Raw genomic sequence first — 22,441 nt, 5'->3', positions numbered from 1 at the left:
TTGTGGATAGCGCAATTGCTTCATAGCTCCAGGGTCCCAGGTTCGATTCCGGCTTGGGTCACTGTCTGTGTGGAGTCTGCACATCCTCCCCGTGTCTGCGTGGGTTTCCTCCGGGTGCCCCGGTTTCCTCCCACAATCCAAAGATGTGCAGGTTAGGTGGATTGGCCATGATAAATTGCCCTTAGTGTCCAAAATTGCCCTTAGTGTTGGCTGGGGTTACTGGGTTATGGGGATAGGGTGTGGAGGTGTTGACCTTGGGTGGGGTGCTCTTTCCAGGAGCTGGTGCAGACTCGATGGGCCGAATGCCCTCCTTCTGCACTGTAAATTCTATGATACACTCCAATTTCAGCTCGGAAACCCTCATTCTCGCCTTTGTTACCTCTATGCGTGACTATTCCAACACGCTCCGAGCTGTCTCCCAAATTCTAACCCCCGCATACTCGAGGTCATCCAAAGCTCTGCTGCCCGTATCTTAACTCGCATGCAACCCCATTCACCTATCGCCCCCGTGCTCACTGACCTACACTGTCTCCCGGTCAAGCGATGCCCTTGGTTTTAAAATTCTCACCCTGGTTTACAAATCCCTCCGTGGCCTCAGCCCTCTCCCCATCTCTGTAATCTCCTCCAAACCCACAACGCTCCAAGATATCTGTGCTCCACCAATCCTGGCCTCTTGCATCCTTGATTTTGCTACGTTAAAGGTGCGATATATAAATGTAAGTTGTTATTGTCGCCTGGCCACACGAAAAGGGCCAAAAGAGGAAGAATAATGGCTGCTGTAACTCACCTCCGCAGGCTAGGGTGTCAGGGAGGGGTGGGGGGAGAGAATGAGAGAAATAATTAGCAAATGTTAACTCAGAGGACTTTCCTTTTGGCTGAAATTAGCATAAGAAACAAAACACAATGCTATCCATGTCTGTGAACTGAGATACGCTTATTTTCAGATGACAATTCAGATTCCTTCGCATCCATTTGCTCTGCCTCCCATTCCCACCCCCATTTCTCCTGAAGGTGCAAATTCGTTGCTAGGCGACAGCCCCCAAGGCAAGGACAAAATCCTTCTGCTACCTTGCCCAGGTGACAGTAGTGCATCAGCGATCTATTCGACCGCGGGAGGTTCCACGGTCAAACCTGAATGTGTCATCACCCGCCGTGCAAGCGTATGAATAACCTCCAGCCCGGGTGGAGGGAAGGAGGAGATCAGTGGTGTAGGCTCACCCTCCCCTCCCCAACCCCTACCAGCCAGGGTCCCACATGCCCCACTGTGCTCGCTTCTGGTGGGGTGTCTGGTGTGTCGGTCTTTGATGGGGGTATCTGGTGGGAGTCTCTGGTGGGGCGGCCTGGTGGGTCGGTGGAGGGGGCCGATCCAGGCGGGGTGACCCAGCAATTCCCACGGTTGGGGTGGTGGTGTGGATGTCCCTACTTGTCAGTGGGGGGGGGGGGGGGGGGCATGAGTTATGCTGGCGAGGCCCACCTGTTATTGCCCATCCCTGATTGCCCTCGAGAAGGCGGTGGTGAGCTGCCTTCTTAAAACGCTGCTGTCCATATGATGTAGGTACATCCACAGTGCTGTCAGGGAGGAAGTTCCAGGATTTTGACCCAGCGACAGTGAAGGAACGGTGATATGTTTCCAAGTCAGGGTGGTGACTGACTTGGAGGGGCATCTCCAGGTGGTGGCGTTCCCGGGTATCTGCTGCCCTTGCCCTTCTAGATGGTAGAGGTCGTGGGTTTGGAAGGTGTTCCCTAAGGAGCCTTGGTGAGTTCCTGCAGTGCATCTTGTAGATGGTACACGTGGCTGCCACTGTGCATTGGTGGTGGAGGGACTGGATATTTGTGGATGGGGTGCCAATCAAGCGGGGCTGCTTTGTCCTGGATAGTGTCGGGTTTCTTGAGTGTTGTTGGAGCTGCACTCATCCAGGCAAGTGGGGAGTATTCCATCACACTCCTGACACGTGCCTTGCAGGTGGCGAACAGGCTTTAGCGGGGTGGGGGGGTCAGCTGGTGAGTTACTCACTGTAGGATTCCCAGCCTTTGACCTGCTCTTGTAGCCACAGTATTAATATGGCTAGCCCAGTTCAGTTTTTGGTCAATGGTAACCCTCTAGGGTGTCGATAGCGGAGGATACAGTGATTTGGTCCTGCTGATTGCTGCTGGTGTTAATGTTCCACCCAAGCAACTGTGTGGCATCTCACCCAACCAGCTCACCCATCTATTCCCTTCATCCACACGCACGTATCCAGTCTCCCCTTAAATGGAACAGTTGTCATCTAATCTTGACTGATGTTCGGTCTTGGCTCTGTTCTGCTGCATTGGGTACCAGCTCGATTTCTCTACATTCGAACATATATCCCATGAGGGATGAGAGGAGGAGTGTACGCTATTGCCATTATTAGATGTTCTGGTTAGGCAAGGATACGTTTTTATACTTTGATGCACATAACAAACACGCACTGGTTAAATTTACTGCAGGGTAATATGACAGGATTCGGTCTTCTTAACATGCCCACCAGACTCCTTAAGTGGATGCTGCAACATTTAGGTCAGCCTCTCAGCTCTGGCGTTCTCACTTCAATTGAAAAGCTAGGCACTCACCGCAGTGCTCGCTCATCTCCTGCCGCACGTAGGCACGGATTTGATCCTCCTGTCAGCAAGAACAGGGAGTGAAGGGGACAGAATTAATGTTGCTGTTTGCTGGACTATCACAGGCTGACCCTCCCTCGGGACGGCGCACATCCGAAGTCTGCAGTCATCCGCTAATCAGACCGATTATTGCAAAGAGCCTCCCTGCTCTCAGGCTGACTGGCCCCGTCCTGCAGTATTCCTGGGCGCTTTGAAGTTATGTGTCATTCTGGAATTAGCTCTTTGACGCAATTCACTTCAGCCCAAGACCGTTTAACCTCTGCCCCCTCTCAGTTCCGATTCATGTTTGTTTGCCGGTTTGATTTGATTTTAAAAACCCTCTCTTTTAATCCCAGAACACGTGCTCGGATGGCAGCTAACCTGCCATTCACACCTGGATACCATCAAGAATAGTTTGACTAAATCTGAACAAGAAACTTGCACCACTAATTAGAAAGCCTGCAGGACATCGAATCATCCCTGATGAAGAGCTTGCCGTACGAGGAGCGGTTGAGGACTCTGGGTCTGTACTCGTTGGGAGTTTCGAAGGATGACTGGGGGTGTATTGAAACTTACAGGATACTGCGAGGCCGGGAGAGAGTGGGCGTGGAGGGAATGTTTCCGCCAGTAGGAAAAACTAGAACCAGAGGACACAATCTCAGATTAAAGGGACGATCCTTTAAAATAGAGATGAGGAGGAATTTCTTCAGCCAGAGGGTGGTGAATCTGTGGAACTCTTTGCCGCAGAAGGCTGTGGAGGCCAAATCACTGGGTGTCTTTAAGACAGAGATAGATAGGTTCTTGATTAACAAGGGATCAGGGGTTATGGGGAGAAGGCAGGAGAATGGGGATGAGAGAAATATCAGCCATGATTGAATGGCGGAGTAGAATCGATGGGCTGAGTGGCTTAATTCTGCTCCTATGTCTTATGGTCTTAGAGACTTACTGCAGTATGTCAAAGCAATCTGAGTGTTTTAGGATATTGTCTAATAAAATCATAACCCCAACCAAAAAAACAAATTACCTACCGTCATTCCTGGATTTCCGTGATCTCCTTTTGGACCATCGAGACCCATCTCACCCTTAACCGCAGAAAACAAAAAAAAAAGGTTATACTGCCAGTAAAAGCCAAGGTCAGCCAGTGAGGCTAAAACATCGAACGCGTTACCTGCTCAATGAAAGCAACGCCAAGGAAACTTAATCAAAAAAACAAAGTTTCTACAGAACATATCCTAAATTTGGGTGGGATTTATAATCAAGATGTGGTCATTAGGAAATGTTGCAGCACCTTACATCACAAAAGGAGGCCTATCAGCCCATTGTCCCCTTTGCTGGCTCTTGCATGGGAACACCAACATCTGCAAGTTCCCCTCCAAGTTCCCCGTCCTTACTTGGGAGCATATCGCCATTCCTTCACTGTCACTGGGTCAAAATCGTGGGACTACATTCCCAACAGCACACTGGGTGTACCTACGCTACATGGACTGCGGCCGTTCAAGAGAAGGCAGCGTCTTACCAACGGCCTTCAGAAGGGCAATTAGGGATGGGCAACACATTTTGGCCCAGCCAGCGATGCTCACATCCTGTAAATGACTAAAAATCAAAGCCTGTCAAATCTGGGCGGTACCCCATCACCGAAAAGAACAAGGACGGTGGCCGGAATTCTCCAGCCGTTCACTAGCAGCGGGATTCTCTGGTCCCGCAAGTGATGCACTCCACCCCCCCCCATCCCCCCCCAACCCCCGCCTGCGGGTTCCCCGCTTCAATGGGAATTTCCATTGACAGCGGCGAGGGCAAAGAATCTCGCGGCCTGCGAAAGGCGCGCCGCCTCCCACCATCAAGAAATACGCGGCTGGGAAGCCGGAGTTATCCCGCCCAGCATGTGCGCTTGGGGTACAGGTTTGGGAGGTGCTGCGGGAGAAACCTCCTCGGGTTCTTGTGTTGCAACCTGTGGACAGTATCTACAGCAGCCAGTGGTGGAGAGAGTGGGCGGTTAGACTTGTGAATGGGCTGCCAATCAAAAGGACTACTTCAATAAAAGCAAAATACTGTGGATGCTGGAAATCTGAAATGTAAACAGAAAATGCTGGCTAAATCCAGCTGGCCGGGCAGCGTCTGAGGAGAGTGAATCACAAGTTAACGTTTCGAGTCCGTGACTCTCCATACGGTCTCAAAACTTTAACTCTAGTTTCTCTCTCCACAGATGCTGCCAGACCAGCTGAGTCTACCCAGCATTTTCTGTTTTTATTTGAAACAGATTTCTTTGTTCCGTTAAGCTTGTGACTTGTTGCAACTGCATCCAACCAAACAGGTGGAGAGTATTCACTTGTCACTATTACATTGTGATTTTATATTATAATCAGAGATTCTACTTCCTCAATTTTATTTTTCATCTTCTGTGTTAATATACTCTTTGCCTCTCTTGCTTTGCTAATTTCCCATTTTTTTTACTTCTGTTGTTTGACAGTGAGCATTGAGCTGTTTGGTGTGTAAAGTACGTTCCGATATTCTGGAACTTTCAGCTATGTGCTGATTGTTCCGACACTTACTGGATCTCCTCGCTCCCCAGAGACTCCTGGAATTCCTCTGGGACCTGGGACGCTCTCACCGGGAGGACCTCTTTCACCCTAGATTTGAATGCAAACAGGAACAGCATTAGAACATTCGGCCTCCATGTTTTGGACCACAATAACCCAATCGCATCAGCAACAAACAACAGAGAGGATCTCAGAACCACTGAGTGTTGGCAACCATTTCGCAAAAGGACGTCGAGAAGGTGCGGTCCGTCATAGATGGTCAGGTTTAAACTAACCACCGGATGAATAGTTTTCCACTGCCTCTGGATTCTGGGGTTCGGGTAGTTTGAAATACTGAAAGCCAGAGGGTGGGTAATGAAGTGGCAATCTGTACTGCAGTGAGCGGTGGACTGGGCTGTGATTAAAGAACTGCGCCATTCAGATCTCCAAGTCTGTCACGTATCCCAAAAAGATCCTGGGCGGAATTTACCGGCTGTTCAACCTGGCGGGATATTCCGGTCCCACCGACGGCACACGGGTGTCCCGGTGACGGTGGGGGTGCAGTCAAGGGGCAATCAGAAAGAATCGCTGGCGGGTCACCTCCGTCGCTGAAAAACACACGGCGGGGTCGGTCGGTAAATCCCGCCCCCCGTGGAACGCAGAGCAAATTTCGGGAAGGCAAGAAAATTAAATCAGCTATAACTTTAGCAGAGAACTGAGAACTACAGACATTGTAGATACATAGATACATAGAAGATAGGAGCAGGAGGAGGCCTTTTGGCCCTTCGAGCCTGTTGCGCCATTTATCACGATCATGGCTGATCATCCAACTCAATAGCCTAATCCTGCTTTCTCCCCATAGCCTTTGGTCCCATTCGCCCCAAGTGCTTTTTCCAGCCACCTCTTGAATATATTCAAAGTTTTAGCATCTGTGAAGCGCTTTATCTGTGATCTTGATCTTTTAACTGGCCAACACGCCCTTAATTCATTCATAGAACAGGAGGGGGGGTCACCCAATATTGCTTGATTCTTTCCATGATCGAATCAAGAAATGAATTGCCGACAGCAAGCGACAAACAGCCGGCAAACCAAACGCGGGGCAGACAGAGCAAGAATAATTCATTACCTTTTGACCCTGAATTCCTTCAGATCCCCTGGGACCTGCTGAGCCCAGAGGTCCAGGTGGGCCGGTCGCCCCGTCAGTTCCTCGCAGGCCTGGGGGACCAATGACACCAGGAACGCCCTGAAACGAGAAAGAGCAGTGACAGTGAGTGTGACCGCAATGTGTACGGTTGCCCACTCTCCAGCTGAAGTCAAGGAATTGAAGGTTAATCGCCAGGACACGCTGGGAGCAATGGACAGGAGGAAAACCCTCAGGTAAATTCTGCGGACACTTTCACCGATTAGTTATGGAGACTGGCTGTTAGAGCGAGATTCAAGAATCATCCAATTGAGTAACTCTTTGCTTTGCCCGCTGTTGCGACAGAATAGAAGGATAGGTTGTGTGAACAATGATGCCGGCAAAGCGGTTGGCAACGCAGGAGGTCACATGGCCTCCAGGAATGTGTCTAATCAAAGATGGCAACCCTCCTTCGAAGGGGAATGTTCACCATCCAGATCCTGGTCAACTGATGCCTCAGGAAAATAGGCATCCTGCATGCCCTGATTTTCTACACCCCTGGGAGTCATTCCAACTACAAATAAAAATCAGTCCCATGAACTTAGACCAGCAGCTGTACAATGACAAGGCGTGAGCGCGCAATGATCAAATGCGTTTCATAGAATCTGATAACGTTACTTGGAGCATTTCGTTTTGCTAATTTTTCCATCAGGCTCCACTTCTTTAAGGTATACAGTTAAATTAGGAAGCACAGTGCAGTCCCGGGGGAATGTCCAGACTGACACAGCCAGTGCAGTCCTGGGGGAGTTTCCAGACTGACACAGCCAGTGCGGTCCTGGGGGAGTTTCCAGACTGACACAGCCAGTGCGGTCCTGGGGGAGTGTCCAGACAGACACAGCCAGTGCAGTCCTAGGGGAGTGTCCAGACTGACACAGCCAGTGCAGTCCTGGGGGAGTGTCCAGACTGACACAGCCAGTGCAGCATTGGGGGAGTGTCCAGACTGACACAGCCAGTGCAGCACTGGGGGAGTGTCCAGACTGACACAGCCAGTGCAGCACTGGGGGAGTGTCCAGACTGACACAGCCAGTGCAGCACTGGGGGAGTGTACAGACTGACACAGCCAGTGCAGCACTGGGGGAGTGTACAGACTGACACAGCCAGTGCAGCACTGGGGCAGTGTCCAGACTGACACAGCCAGTACATTCCTGGGGGAGTGTCCAGACTGACACAGCCAGTACATTCCTGGGGGAGTGTCCAGACTGACACAGCCAGTACATTCCTGGGGGAGTGTCCAGACTGACACAGCCAGTGCAGCACTGGGGGAGTGTCCAGACTGACACAGCCAGTACATTCCTGGGGGAGTGTCCAGACTGACACAGCCAGTACATTCCTGGGGGAGTGTCCAGACTGACACAGCCAGTGCAGCACTGGGGGAGTGTCCAGACTGACACAGCCAGTACATTCCTGGGGGAATGTCCAGACTGACACAGCCAGTACAGCACTGGGGGAGTGTCCAGACTGACACAGCCAGTACAGTCCTGGGGGAATGTCCAGACTGACACAGCCAGTACAGTCCTGGGGGAATGTCCAGACTGACACAGCCAGTACAGTCCTGGGGGAATGTCCAGACTGACACAGCCAGTGCAGTCCTGGGGGAATGTCCAGACTGACACAGCCAGTACATTCCTGGGGGAGTGTCCAGACTGACACAGTCAGTACATTCCTGGGAGAGGGTCCAGACTGACACAGCCAGTGCAGCACTGGAGGAGTGTCCAGACTGACACAGCCAGTGCAGCACGGGGGGAGTGTCCAGACTGACACAGCCAGTGCAGCACCGGAGGAGTGTCCAGACTGACACAGCCAGTGCAGCACTGGGGGAATGTCCAGACTGACACAGCCAGTACAGCACTGGGGGAGTGTCCAGACTGACACAGCCAGTGCAGTCCTGGGGGAATGTCCAGACTGACACAGCCAGTGCAGCACTGGGGGAGTGTCCAGACTGACACAGCCAGTGCAGCACTGGGGGAGTGTCCAGACTGACACAGCCAGTGCAGCACCGGAGGAGTGTCCAGACTGACACAGCCAGTGCAGCACTGGGGGAATGTCCAGACTGACACAGCCAGTGCAGCACTGGGGGAGTGTCCAGACTGACACAGCCAGTGCAGCACTGGGGGAATGTCCAGACTGACACAGCCAGTACAGCACTGGGGGAGTGTCCAGACTGACACAGCCAGTACAGTCCTGGGGGAGTGTCCAGACTGACACAGCCAGTGCAGCACCGGAGGAGTGTCCAGACTGACACAGCCAGTGCAGTCCTGGGGGAGTGTCCAGACTGACACAGCCAGTGCAGCACTGGGGGAGTGTCCAGACTGACACAGCCAGTACATTCCTGGGGGAGTATCCAGACTGACACAGCCAGTGCAGTCCTGGGGGAGTGTCCAGACTGACACAGCCAGTGCAGTCCTGGGGGAGTGTCCAGACTGACACAGCCAGTGCAGCACCGGAGGAGTGTCCAGACTGACACAGCCAGTGCAGTCCTGGGGGAGTGTCCAGACTGACACAGCCAGTGCAGCACTGGGGGAGTGTCCAGACTGACACAGCCAGTACATTCCTGGGGGAGTGTCCAGACTGACACAGCCAGTGCAGCACCGGAGGAGTGTCCAGACTGACACAGCCAGTGCAGCACTGGGGGAGTGTCCAGACTGACACAGCCAGTACATTCCTGGGGGAGTGTCCAGACTGACACAGCCAGTGCAGCACCGGAGGAGTGTCCAGACTGACACAGCCAGTACATTCCTGGGGGAGTGTCCAGACTGACACAGCCAGTGCAGCACTGGGGGAGTGTCCAGACTGACACAGCCAGTACATTCCTGGGGGAGTATCCAGACTGACACAGCCAGTACATTCCTGGGGGAATGTCCAGACTGACACAGCCAGTGCAGCACTGGGGGAGTGTCCAGACTGACACAGCCAGTACATTCCTGGGGGAGTGTCCAGACTGACACAGCCAGTACATTCCTGGGGGAGTGTCCAGACTGACACAGCCAGTGCAGCACTGGGGGAGTGTCCAGACTGACACAGCCAGTACATTCCTGGGGGAGTGTCCAGACTGACACAGCCAGTGCAGCACTGGGGGAGTGTCCAGACTGACACAGCCAGTGCAGTCCTGGGGGAGTGTCCAGACTGACACAGCCAGTACATTCCTGGGGGAGTGTCCAGACTGACACAGCCAGTACAGCACTGGGGGAGTGTCCAGACTGACACAGCCAGTGCAGTCCTGGGGGAGTGTCCAGACTGACACAGCCAGTACATTCCTGGGGGAGTGTCCAGACTGACACAGCCAGTGCAGTCCTGGGGGAGTGTCCAGACTGACACAGCCAGTACATTCCTGGGGGAGTGTCCAGACTGACACAGCCAGTACAGCACTGGGGGAGTGTCCAGACTGACACAGCCAGTGCAGTCCTGGGGGAGTGTCCAGACTGACACAGCCAGTACAGCACTGGGGGAGTGTCCAGACTGACACAGCCAGTGCAGTCCTGGGGGAATGTCCAGACTGACACAGCCAGTGCAGTCCTGGGGGAATGTCCAGACTGACACAGTCAGTACATTCCTGGGAGAGGGTCCAGACTGACACAGCCAGTGCAACACTGGAGGAGTGTCCAGACTGACACAGCCAGTGCAGCACTGGAGGAGTGTCCAGACTGACACAGCCAGTGCAGTCCTGGGGGAGTGTCCAGACTGACACAGCCAGTGCAGCACTGGAAGAGTGTCCAGACTGACACAGCCAGTGCAGCACTGGGGGAGGGTCCAGACTGACACAGCCAGTGCAGCACTGGGGGAGTGTCCAGACTGACACAGCCAGTGCAGCACTGGGGGAGTGTCCAGACTGACACAGCCAGTGCAGCACTGGGGGAGTGTCCAGACTGACACAGCCAGTGCAGTCCTGGGGGAGTGTCCAGACTGACACAGCCAGTGCAGCACTGGAAGAGTGTCCAGACTGACACAGCCAGTGCAGCACCGGAGGAGTGTCCAGACTGACACAGCCAGTGCAGCACTGGGGGAATGTCCAGACTGACACAGCCAGTGCAGCATTGGGGGAGTGTCCAGACTGACACAGCCAGTGCAGCACTGGGGGAGTGTCCAGACTGACACAGCCAGTGCAGTCCTGGGGGAGTGTCCAGACTGACACAGCCAGTGCAGCACTGGGGGAATGTCCAGACTGACACAGCCAGTGCAGCATTGGGGGAGTGTCCAGACTGACACAGCCAGTACATTCCTGGGGGAGTGTCCAGACTGACACAGCCAGTGCAGTCCTGGGGGAGTGTCCAGACTGACACAGCCAGTGCAGCACTGGGGGAGTGTACAGACTGACACAGCCAGTGCAGCACTGGGGGAGTGTCCAGACTGACACAGCCAGTGCAGCACTGGGGGAGTGTCCAGACTGACACAGCCAGTACATTCCTGGGGGAGTGTCCAGACTGACACAGCCAGTGCAGCACTGGGGGAGTGTACAGACTGACACAGCCAGTGCAGCACTGGGGGAATGTCCAGACTGACACAGCCAGTACAGTCCTGGGGGAATGTCCAGACTGACACAGCCAGTACATTCCTGGGGGAGTGTCCAGACTGACACAGCCAGTACATTCCTGGGGGAGTGTCCAGACTGACACAGCCAGTACATTCCTGGGGGAGTGTCCAGACTGACACAGCCAGTACATTCCTAGGGGAGTGTCCAGACTGACACAGCCAGTGCAGCACTGGGGGAGTGTCCAGACTGACACAGCCAGTACAGCACTGGGGGAATGTCCAGACTGACACAGCCAGTGCAGTCCTAGGGGAGTGTCCAGACTGACACAGCCAGTACATTCCTGGGGGAATGTCCAGACTGACACAGCCAGTACATTCCTAGGGGAGTGTCCAGACTGACACAGCCAGTGCAGCACTGGGGGAGTGTCCAGACTGACACAGCCAGTACAGCACTGGGGGAATGTCCAGACTGACACAGCCAGTACAGCACTGGGGGATTGTCCAGACTGACACAGCCAGTGCAGTCCTGGGGGAATGTCCAGATTGACACAGCCAGTGCAGTCCTGGGGGAATGTCCAGACTGACACAGCCAGTGCAGTCCTGGGAGAGGGTCCAGACTGACACAGCCAGTGCAGCACTGGAGGAGTGTCCAGACTGACACAGCCAGTACATTCCTGGGGGAATGTCCAGACTGACACAGCCAGTGCAGCACTGGGGGAGTGTCCAGACTGACACAGCCAGTACAGCACTGGAGGAGTGTCCAGACTGACACCGCCAGTATATTCCTGGAGGAGTGTCCAGACTGACACAGCCAGTGCAGCACTGGAGGAGTGTCCAGACTGACACAGCCAGTGCAGCACTGGAGGAGTGTCCAGACAGACACAGCCAGTGCAGCACTGGAGGAGTGTCCAGACTGACACAGCCAGTACATTCCTGGAGGAGTGTCCAGACTGACACAGCCAGTGCAGCACTGGAGGAGTGTCCAGACTGACACAGCCAGTGCAGCACTGGAGGAGTGTCCAGACTGACACAGCCAGTGCAGCACTGGAGGAGTGTCCAGACAGACACAGCCAGTGCAGCACTGGAGGAGTGTCCAGACTGACACAGCCAGTGCAGCACTGGAGGAGTGTCCAGACTGACACAGCCAGTGCAGCACTGGAGGAGTGTCCAGACTGACACAGCCAGTATATTCCTGGGAGAGGGTCCAGACTGACACAGCCAGTGCAGCACTGGGGGAGTGTCCAGACTGACACAGCCAGTGCAGCACTGGAGGAGTGTCCAGACTGACACAGCCAGTGCAGCATTGGAGGAGTGTCCAGACAGACACAGCCAGTACATTCCTGGGGGAGTGTCCAGACTGACACAGCCAGTACATTCCTGGGGAAGTGGCCAGACTGACACAGCCAGTGCAGCACTGGGGGAGTGTCCAGACTGACACAGCCAGTGCAGCACTGGAGGAGTGTCCAGACTGACACAGCCAGTGCAGCACTGGAGGAGTGTCCAGACTGACACAGCCAGTGCAGCACTGGAGGAGTGTCCAGACTGACACAGCCAGTGCAGCACTGGAGGAGTGTCCAGACTGACACAGCCAGTGCAGCACTGGGGGAATGTCCAGACTGACACAGCCAGTACATTCCTGGGGGAGTGTCCAGACTGACACAGCCAGTACATTCCTGGGGGAGGGTCCAGACTGACACAGCCAGTGCAGCACTGGGGGAGTGTCCAGACTGACACAGCCAGTGCAGCACTGGAGGAGTGTCCAGACTGACACAGCCAGTGCAGCACTGGAGGAGTGTCCAGACTGACACAGCCAGTGCAGCACTGGAGGAGTGTCCAGACTGACACAGCCAGTGCAGCACTGGGGGAATGTCCAGACTGACACAGCCAGTACATTCCTGGGGGAGTGTCCAGACTGACACAGCCAGTACATTCCTGGGGGAGGGTCCAGACTGACACAGCCAGTGCAGCACTGGGGGAGTGTCCAGACTGACACAGCCAGTGCAGCACTGGGGGAGTGTCCAGACTGACACAGCCAGTATATTCCTGGGAGAGGGTCCAGACTGACACAGCCAGTGCAGCACTGGGGGAGTGTCCAGACTGACACAGCCAGTACAGTCTTGGGGGAATGTCCAGACAGACACAGCCAGTGCAGCACTGGAGGAGTGTCCAGACTGACACAGCCAGTGCAGCACTGGAGGAGTGTCCAGAGTGACACAGCCAGTGCAGTCCTGGGGGAGTGTCCAGACTGACACAGCCAGTACATTCCTGGGGGAGTGTCCAGACTGACACAGCCAGTACATTCCTGGGGGAGGGTCCAGACTGACACAGCCAGTGCAGCACTGGAAAAGTGTCCAGACTGACACAGCCAGTGCAGCACTGGGGGAGTGTCCAGACTGACACAGCCAGTGCAGCACTGGAGGAGTGTCCAGACTGACACAGCCAGTACAGCATTGGGGGAGTGTCCAGAGTGACACAGCCAGTGCAGCACTGGGGGAGTGTCCAGACTGACACAGCCAGTACAGTCCTGGGGGAGTGTCCAGACTGACACAGCCAGTACAGCATTGGGGGAGTGTCCAGACTGACACAGCCAGTGCAGCACTGGGGGAGTGTCCAGACTGACACAGCCAGTGCAGCACTGGGGGAGTGTCCAGACTGACACAGCCAGTGCAGCACTGGGGGAGTGGTCTAGGCTGACACAGCCAGTGCAGCACTAGGGGAGTGGTCTAGGCTGACATAGCCAGTGCAGCACTGGAGGAGTGCTCCCACTTACGGAGGTGCCAGTGTTAAAGTAACGGGGTAAATTTTCAAGTCCCGCTGAGATTGGGAATGAGCAAATACGGGAGCTGACCTTGGGAATGAGCGAATACGGGAGCGGAGATTGGGAATGAGCGAATACGGGAGCGGAGATTGGGAATGAGCGAATACGGGAGCGGAGATTGGGAATGAGCGAATACGGGAGCTGACATTGGGAATGAGCGAATACGGGAGCGGAGATTGGGAATGAGCGAATACGGGAGCGGAGATTGGGAATGAGCGAATACGGGAGCGGAGATTGGGAATGAGCGAATACGGGAGCTGACATTGGGAATGAGCGAATACGGGAGCGGAGATTGGGAATGAGCGAATACGGGAGCGGAGATTGGGAATTGGCGAATACGGGAGCTGACATTGGGAATGAGCGAATACGGGAGCGGAGATTGGGAATGGCGAATACGGGAGCAGAGGATTACTCAGTTGGCCGGCATGCCGGTCCCTATTTCCAACATCTGCCAATTTGAGCCAAAGCCAGTTTGGGGACTGGAATGACCGGCTGTTCCCACGAGGCAGGTAGGCAAATAACCTTGTTAAGAGCCTTGTCCATGCTGAGTTCGATTAGATTTAGATTTATTGTGTCACGTGTAGCGAGGTACAGTGAAAAGCATTGTCCTGCGTAAACAAAGGAAGGCCTGTTCCAACGGCCCCCGACCGGCACTGCGCCGACCGCGCGCACGGGACTGACGGGTCCGCAGAAGCGCCGTCGCGCCGTATTTCCGTCCTGAACGGCTATTCTCTAACCCGCGCCGGGCGCGATTCCGGCGCGAAGTGTCGGAGAATCCGCCCCAGGTCGGTCCATAAGAGGGTCATTCGGGAGAATGACTGGCATTTTCCTGAGGCGATGGGGGTGAGGAGTTGGGGTGGGTGGGATTAGACTAACAACCAGGAAGTGGGCACCCAACACCCTGCTAGCCTGATTTGGGGTGCGCCCATAGGCCACCCTGTAGTGGTGTGGGGTGGCCTGGCTGATTACTCGTTGCTTTCACAAAGTGGTAGAGAGGACACTTTTTTATTGAGACAGTTACCTGTCCTGCTGCTCCCCTGAAACCGCATGATCCCCGGTTGGACTTCCAGCTTTGCGAAGGCCTAACCTGCCACTCTTAACTGGGCAGGGAACCTGCCTCCTTGCTAATTCAGGGCTCACCCATGTGAAAATATAAAAAAATCATCATTTTCCCCCAGGAAGAGGCTTTGGGACCTGCAAACACTTCCAACTCCAGCTCCTCATCTCTGGGGAAAATCCAGTCCGCGGTTTCAATTCCTCTTTCCGCTAGTTAGGCATTGGGCAAGGATCTGCGCGTTACATCGGTGATTTTAACTCACCCGCTCTCCTTTCTCTCCTCGTTCTCCTTTCTGTCCCTGCAGCCCATCGAACCCTCGGTCACCCTGTATTACAGACCAGAGCAGATCAATGATGTGAGCTACATGTGAAGTCAAGTGTCAGGAAGTCTTTGTCCTGTGACATTATTCCACAAAGACCTGCCGCTGGTTTCATACCTTGGGTCCAATGAGCCCTTCTTTCCCAGAGAGACCTGAGGGACCTGTGGCACCAGATTCACCCTGAAAGACAAAACTGCAATCAGTATAGAGTACCAGGCCTCCGTAACACTGCGCTCCCTGATTTTTCCAATCCAGTGTGTAGCCCAACACTCTGGGCACAATTCTCCCGCTTAAAGTCTAACTGCTCCCGCCAGTGGGGAACTGGGACATTTTCCCGCGGGAGCAAAGCTGACGTGCCATTCAATGGCACTTTGACTCTTTTTTTCACAGTATCGGGTTTAATGTAGGACTTGAGCGGGGCACGCCCTAATCCCGTTGCCAATCAAAAGGCTTGTAAACCGCAATGGAGCATCAAATTGAATGTAAACAATGCAGTTCAAAGCTTCTCAGTTGGCGGCGTTTTTAAAGGGTGCCCCAGTCTCAGAATAATACTGCAGCCCACCCCACAATCGCTAGCAAGGCCTCCTCTCCCCCTAATCGCTGGCAAGGTCCCCTCGCCAAGTGGGCGACACCCTGTTATGGGCTCGCCAAATGCTCTCCCCTCCCCCCAGTCCCCCTTCAGGCCCCACCCCCTGGCAGTGCCAACCTGGCACCTAAAACTTGCCTCCAGGATCCTGAAGGGGCCCTTCAGGTGAGGTTGGGGCTGGGGTGGGGGGGGGGGGGAGAGCTTGGGCTGGAGGGGTTTAATTTGGGGGTATTTCCCGGAGTGGGGGTTAGGTGGCAGGTCTCCCCATCTGTAGTCTTGAAAATCATTAACATGTCTTTCAGCATGTCAAGTTTCAGTTTAAAGTCTTCTCTCTGATGTATTGGAAACTCCCAACATGTCATTATCAACGATTTGTAAGAAGAAAGTGAAAGTGTTCTCTCTGTGGCCATGAAACCGTTAACCTCTTTCCCAGCAGGGCAATATCAATGATCCATAAGAAGAAGGCGAAAGTCTTCCCTTTAATGTGGTGGAAAACTTTGAAGTGCTTTTAGCACAGTCATTTTCATTGCCCTTTAACTTTTTAAAGTTCTGTGCATACTTAAGAAGCCTAAAAGCTTTGAACTGCATTGTTTACATTCAATTTAATGCTCCATTGCTGTTTACAAGCCTCTTGATTGACAGATCCAGGCAATTTCAAAGGAAGGCTTACCGATGTTTATTTATATAGCTCTACTGGGACCCATTTACCCTGAACTGCTTCCTCTTTTGAGCAAGTATTCTTTCTAACTGCAGTTTTTTTTAAGCGGCTGTACCTTTGTTCATGTCGTGCCACATTGTCCAGCACTTAAAATCCTGGAGGCGCTGGGGGGTGGGGGGGGGGGATTTAAAAAAGAGGAACCTACTGCCCCACATGGAGGCCCCATCCCATCACCACATACATTGGGAACCACACCCCACAGACACTGGAGCTCCCCAGAGGGCCCCGCTCAGCACTTCCCCTTGGCACTGCTCCAGGGAGCACTGTCAGGGGCCACTGTCCAGGCATGTTCGGCTCTGCCCCTGGGTCTGTACTCTTACCTGTGTGGTCTCTCCTCTTTGTTTACATTGCTCCATCCTGTTGTGAACCCGGCAATTAAAATCCCAATGTGGGGGGAACGATACAGCAGGGTAACACTATAATTATATGTTCATGCATTTAAATGTGGCTCCCAACCTCCCTGGGTGGGGTCGCATTAGGTCAATGGTGTGGCGAGATTCTTGGTTTATCACTCATGCCGGATTTTACATCCGTGTCGCCACTTGCGCCTGAAGCCCAGCGTTAGTTTCAATCGGCTTTGTAACATTTTCTCTGATTTGTTGGTGACTAAGTGAAGCAACGATTGGATCTGGATCAATCCTCATGTTGATGCTCAGCAGTGAACATGAATTCCAGATGACGACTGGTCTTCCATCCCACCCGAAAAAACACTGCACCACCCAAAGGTGCCCAGATCTGAGCTCAGTTATTTCATTACCTGTTCTCCCTTTCTGCCAGGGAATCCGAGTCTCCCAGGAATGCCAGGGTCACCCTGCACAAAACAAATGCACAAAGTAAGGTAACAAGAAACAGACAAATCCAACCCAGCCAATTACTGACCCATCTGTCAGCAAAGTGATGGAAGGAGTCATCAACAGTGGTATCAAGCGACACTTACTCAGCAATAACCTGCTCGCAGATGCTTAGTGTGGGTTCCGCCAAGGTCACTCAGCTCCTGACCTCACTCCAGCCTTGGTTCAAACATGGACAAAGGAGTAGATTCCAGAGGTGAGGTGAGAGTGACTGCCCTTGACATCAAGGCAGCATTTGATCGAGTATGGCATCAAGGAGCCCTTGCAAAACTATAATCATTGGGAATCGGGGCGAAAACTCTCTGCTGGTTGGAGTCATACCTGGCACAAAGGAAGATGGTTGTGGTTGTTGGAGGTCAATCATCTCAGCTCCAGGACATCACTGCAGGAGTTCCTCAGGGTGGTGCCCTCGGCCCAACCATCTTCAGCTGCTTCATCAATGACCTTCCTTTCAACATAAGGTCTCATGTGGGGATGCTCGCTGATGACTGCACAATGTTCAGCACCATTCGCGACTCCTCAGAAACTGAAGCAGTCCATGTCCAAATGTAGCAAGGTCTGGACAATATCCAGGCTTGGGCTGACAAGTGGCAAGTTACATTCGCGCGATACAAGTGCCAGGTAATGACCATCTCCAGCAAGAGAGGATCAAACCATCGCTCCATGACATTCAATGGTATTACCACTGCTGAATTCTCCATTATCAACATCCTGGGGGGGGGGTTACCATTAATCAGAAACTGAACTGGACAAGCCACATAAATACTGTGGCTACCAGAGCTGGTCAGAGGCTAGGAATCCCATGGCCAGTAACTCACTTCCTGACCCCCACAGCCTGTCCACCATCTACAAGGCACAAATCAGGAGTGTAATAGGATACTCTCCATTTGTCTGGATGAGCGCGGCTCCAACAACAGTCAAGAAGCTCAACACCATCCAGGTCAAAGCAACCCGCTTGATTTCTCCCCCTTCCACAAACATTCAAACCCTCCACCACCGACGAACAGTAGCAACCGTGAGCACCAACTACAAGATGCACTGCATCACAGTGGGTTAGCCCTGCAGCCTCACGGCGCCGAGGTCCCAGGTTCAATCCCGGCTCTGGGTCACTGTCCGTGTTTGCGTGGGTTTCGCCCCCACAACCCAAAGATGTGCAGGCTAGGTGGATTGGCCACGCTAAAACAATTGCCCCTTAATTGGAAAAAATGAATTGGGTACACTAAATTTATATTTTAAAAAAGATGCAGTTAGACAGCACCTCCGAACCTACAACAACTACCATCCAAAAGGACAAGAGCAGCAGATACCTGGGAACCCCACCACCTGGAGGTTCCCCTTCAAGTCACTCACCATCCCGACTTGGAAATATGTTGGACCTTCTTTCACTGTCGCTGGGGCAAAATCCTGGAACTCCCTCCTTAACAGCGCTGTGGGTGTACCTATGCCTTAAGGACAGCAGTGATTCAGGAAGGCAGCCCACCACCACCTTCGCAAGGGCAACTAGGAATGGGCAATAAATGCTGGCCTAGCCAGCAATGCCCACATCCCGTAAAATAAATAAAAAAACAAGACAACGCGAAATAAACACAGGCTTGCCAGAGACAGGACCAAGATCTGTTTTTAGTTATGTAAGGACTAGATGCAGTGATTAATAAAGATGGACAGGACTTCCGGGTGCGGCGATGACCAGCTGAGTCGCACGTTTCGGCAGCTCCCTGTGAAACGGACTTTTGGGCTCTTGATAGGAGCCCCAACGGCAATTTTGACGGCTAAAAACACTGTGCGGTAAACCAGAAGGGAATCCCCCCTGGATACGGATGGAAAAAGGAGAGGGAAGTGGCCAGATTGCAGTGGATCCTTTAGAACAGCGGCAAGGAAGGCAAGCAAAAACCAAGATGGCGTCGGAAGGTGGCAGTTTAACATGGGGCCCTGAACAACAAGAGTTCTTGAAATGCTGTGTGGAAGAGATCAAAAAGGAAATGAAGAAAGAGCTGTTGGCCCCGATACTACAGGCGATCGAAGGGCTAAAGGAGGAACAAAAGACCCAGGAGCGGGAGCTTCGGGTCGTGAAGGCAAAGGCAGCCGAGAATGAGGACGATATACAGGGCCTGGTGGTGAAGACGGAGACGCAGGAGGCACATCAGAAACGATGTGTGGAAAGGTTGGAGGCACTGGAAAACAACGCAAGGAGGAACAACCTGAGGATTCTTGGTCTTCCTGAAGGTGTGGAGGGAGCGGACGTCGGGGCATATGTGAGCACGATGCTGCACTCGTTAATGGGAGCGGAGGCCCCGGCGGGTCCGTTGGAGGTGGAGGGAGCATACCGAGTGATGGCGCGAGGACCGAGAGCAGGAGAAATTCCCAGAGCCATAGTGGTGAGATTCCTCCGTTTTAAGGATAGAGAAATGGTCCTTAGATGGGCAAAGAAAACTCGGAGCAGTAAATGGGAGAACGCGGTGATCCGCGTTTATCAAGACTGGAGTGCGGAGGTGGCGAGAAGGAGGGCGAGCTTTAATCGGGCCAAGGCGGTGCTTCATAAAAAGAAGATAAAATTTGGAATGCTGCAACTGGCAAGACTGTGGGTCACATATCGAGAGAGGCACCACTACTTTGAGACGGCGGATGAAGCGTGGACTTTTATTGTGGAAGAAAAACTGGAATGAGCGGGTTATTAAAAAGAACGTTCGAACAAAGTGGTGGGGCGAATGTGGGGGGCAAAGAGGGGTTTTATGTACTAATCCTGCGATGTGGTAACTTTTCTCTCTCCCACAGGTGGTGATGGGGGGAGGAGGGGAGGTGGAGGAGATGGGGCGTTGGCCATTGGGGGCGGGGCCAAGGGAGAAGCGCGGGCTTGGTTCCCGCGCTATGATAATCATGGCGGGAATAGAGAAGCAGGAAGGAGGGGGCGTCGCACGGTGCGAGCCGAGGTCACGGGGGGAAGCCGAGGTCATCCAGAGTTTGCTGACTTCTGGGAGCAACATGGGGGGAGTAATTACGCTAGCGGGGGATCTAGCGGGGGGGGGGGGGTGGGAGGGGGGAATTACTGGGTTGCTGCTGCTGGGGAGAGGGGGGAGCTGGTATGGGAGAGGATGGGCGGGGGGGCACCGCCTGGGGGAGATACAGCTGCGTGGGAACCGGGTGAGGAGCTGGAAAAAGGTGATGGCTAATCGACAAGGGGGGGGGGGGGGTGGGAAGCCCCCCAACTCGGCTGATCACGTGGAACGTGAGAGGGCTGAACGGGCCGATAAAGAGGGCACGGGTACTCGCACACCTTAAGAAACTTAAGGCAGATGTGGTTATGTTACAGGAAACGCACCTGAAACTGATAGACCAGGTTAGGCTACGCAAAGGATGGGTGGGGCAGGTGTTCCATTCGGGGCTAGATGCGAAAAACAGGGGGGTGGCTATATTAGTGGGGAAGCGGGTAATGTTCGAGGCAAAGACTATAGTGGCGGATAACGGGGGCAGATACGTGATGGTGAGTGGCAAACTACAGGGGGAGACGGTGGTTTTGGTAAACGTATATGCCCCGAACTGGGATGATGCCAATTTTATGAGGCGGATGCTAGGACGCATTCCGGACCTAGAGATGGGAAAGCTGATAATGGGGGGAGATTTTAATACGGTGTTGGAACCAGGGCTGGATAGGTCGAAGTCCAGGACTGGAAGGAGGCCGGCAGCAGCCAAGGTACTTAAAGATTTTATGGAGCAGATGGGAGGTGTAGACCCGTGGAGATTTAGCAGACCTAGGAGTAAGGAGTTCTCGTTTTTCTCCTATGTCCATAAAGTCTACTCGCGAATAGACTTTTTTGTGCTGGGTAGGGCATTGATCCCGAAGGTGAGGGGAACGGAGTATACGGCTATAGCCATTTCGGATCACGCTCCACACTGGGTGGACTTGGAGATAGGGGAGGAAACAGGAGGGCGCCCACCCTGGAGAATGGACATGGGACTAATGGCAGATGAGGGGGTGTGTCTAAGGGTGAGGGGGTGCATTGAAAAGTACTTGGAACTCAATGATAATGGGGAGGTCCAGGTGGGAGTGGTCTGGGAGGCGTTGAAGGCGGTGGTTAGAGGGGAGCTGATATCAATAAGGGCACATAAAGGGAAGCAGGAGAGTAAGGAACGGGAGCGGTTGCTGCAAGAACTTTTGAGGGTGGACAGACAATATGCGGAAGCACCGGAGGAGGGACTGTACAGGGAAAGGCAAAGGCTACATGTAGAATTTGACTTGCTGACTACAGGCACTGCAGAGGCACAATGGAGGAAGGCACAGGGTGTACAGTACGAATATGGGGAGAAGGCGAGCAGGTTGCTGGCACACCAATTGAGGAAAAGGGGAGCAGCGAGGGAAATAGGGGGAGTGAGGGATGAGGAAGGAGAGATGGAGCGGGGAGCGGAGAGAGTGAATGGAGTGTTCAAGACATTTTATAAAAAATTATATGAAGCTCAACCCCCGGATGGGAGGGAGAGAATGATGGGCTTCTTGGATCGGCTGGAATTTCCCAAGGTGGAAGAGCAGGAAAGGGTGGGACTGGGAGCACAGATCGAGGTAGAAGAAGTGGTGAAAGGAATTAGGAGCATGCAGGCGGGAAAGGCCCCGGGACCGGATGGATTCCCAGTCGAATTCTACAGAAAATATGTGGACTTGCTCGCCCCGGTACTGACGAGGACCTTTAATGAGGCAAAGGAAAGGGGACAACTGCCCCCGACTATGTCTGAAGCAACGATATCGCTTCTCTTAAAGAAGGAAAAGGACCCGCTACAATGCGGGTCCTATAGACCTATTTCCCTCCTAAATGTAGATGCCAAGGTCCTGGCCAAGGTAATGGCAATGAGAATAGAGGAATGTGTCCCGGGGGTGGTCCACGAGGACCAAACTGGGTTTATGAAGGGGAGACAGCTGAACACGAATATACGGAGGTTGTTAGGGGTAATGATGATGGCCCCACCAGAGGGAGAAACGGAGATAGTAGTGGCGATGGATGCCGAGAAAGCATTTGATAGAGTGGAGTGGGATTATTTGTGGGAGGTGTTGAGGAGATTTGGTTTTGGAGAGGGGTATGTTAGATGGGTGCAGCTGTTGTATAGGGCCCCAGTGGCGAGCGTGGTCACGAATGGACGGGGATCTGCATATTTTCGGCTCCATAGAGGAACCAGAAGGACTCTCAGGGTTGTTAATATATACTGTATAGTATGTATAGGTCATTGCTACAGATAATTATATATTGGACTGTTAAATTATATTTTTGGAGAGTGTTACTTGTGACAAGGCAGTTGCCAATTAGGGCTAGTTTTCATTTTTGTTAT

The 22,441-nt window shown here is 53.3% G+C and overlaps 1 protein-coding gene across 3 annotated transcripts in view; it reads right to left on the bottom strand.

Annotated features, from left to right (window-relative positions):
- Positions 1-204: 204 nt before the first annotated feature.
- The window catches only part of col7a1 (collagen, type VII, alpha 1), a 404,499-nt gene continuing 382,262 nt past the window's right edge, over positions 205-22,441 (bottom strand). For all 3 annotated transcript variants that reach the window (XM_072473023.1, XM_072473021.1, XM_072473022.1), the window contains exons 112-119: positions 17,038-17,091; positions 15,094-15,156; positions 14,920-14,982; positions 6,262-6,378; positions 5,169-5,246; positions 3,648-3,701; positions 2,593-2,641; positions 205-796 (exon numbers count right to left, since the gene is read on the bottom strand). In XM_072473023.1, the coding sequence (XP_072329124.1) occupies positions 696-796; positions 2,593-2,641; positions 3,648-3,701; positions 5,169-5,246; positions 6,262-6,378; positions 14,920-14,982; positions 15,094-15,156; positions 17,038-17,091 (579 nt within the window). In that variant the 3' untranslated portion in view covers positions 205-695. The remainder of the gene's footprint in view (positions 797-2,592; positions 2,642-3,647; positions 3,702-5,168; positions 5,247-6,261; positions 6,379-14,919; positions 14,983-15,093; positions 15,157-17,037; positions 17,092-22,441) is intronic.

Source organism: Scyliorhinus torazame, chromosome 13, assembly GCF_047496885.1.
Source record: "Scyliorhinus torazame isolate Kashiwa2021f chromosome 13, sScyTor2.1, whole genome shotgun sequence".
NCBI lineage: Eukaryota > Metazoa > Chordata > Chondrichthyes > Carcharhiniformes > Scyliorhinidae > Scyliorhinus > Scyliorhinus torazame.
Note: the sequence above shows the minus strand (reverse complement) of the source record. Positions and strands in the feature narration are given on the sequence as shown.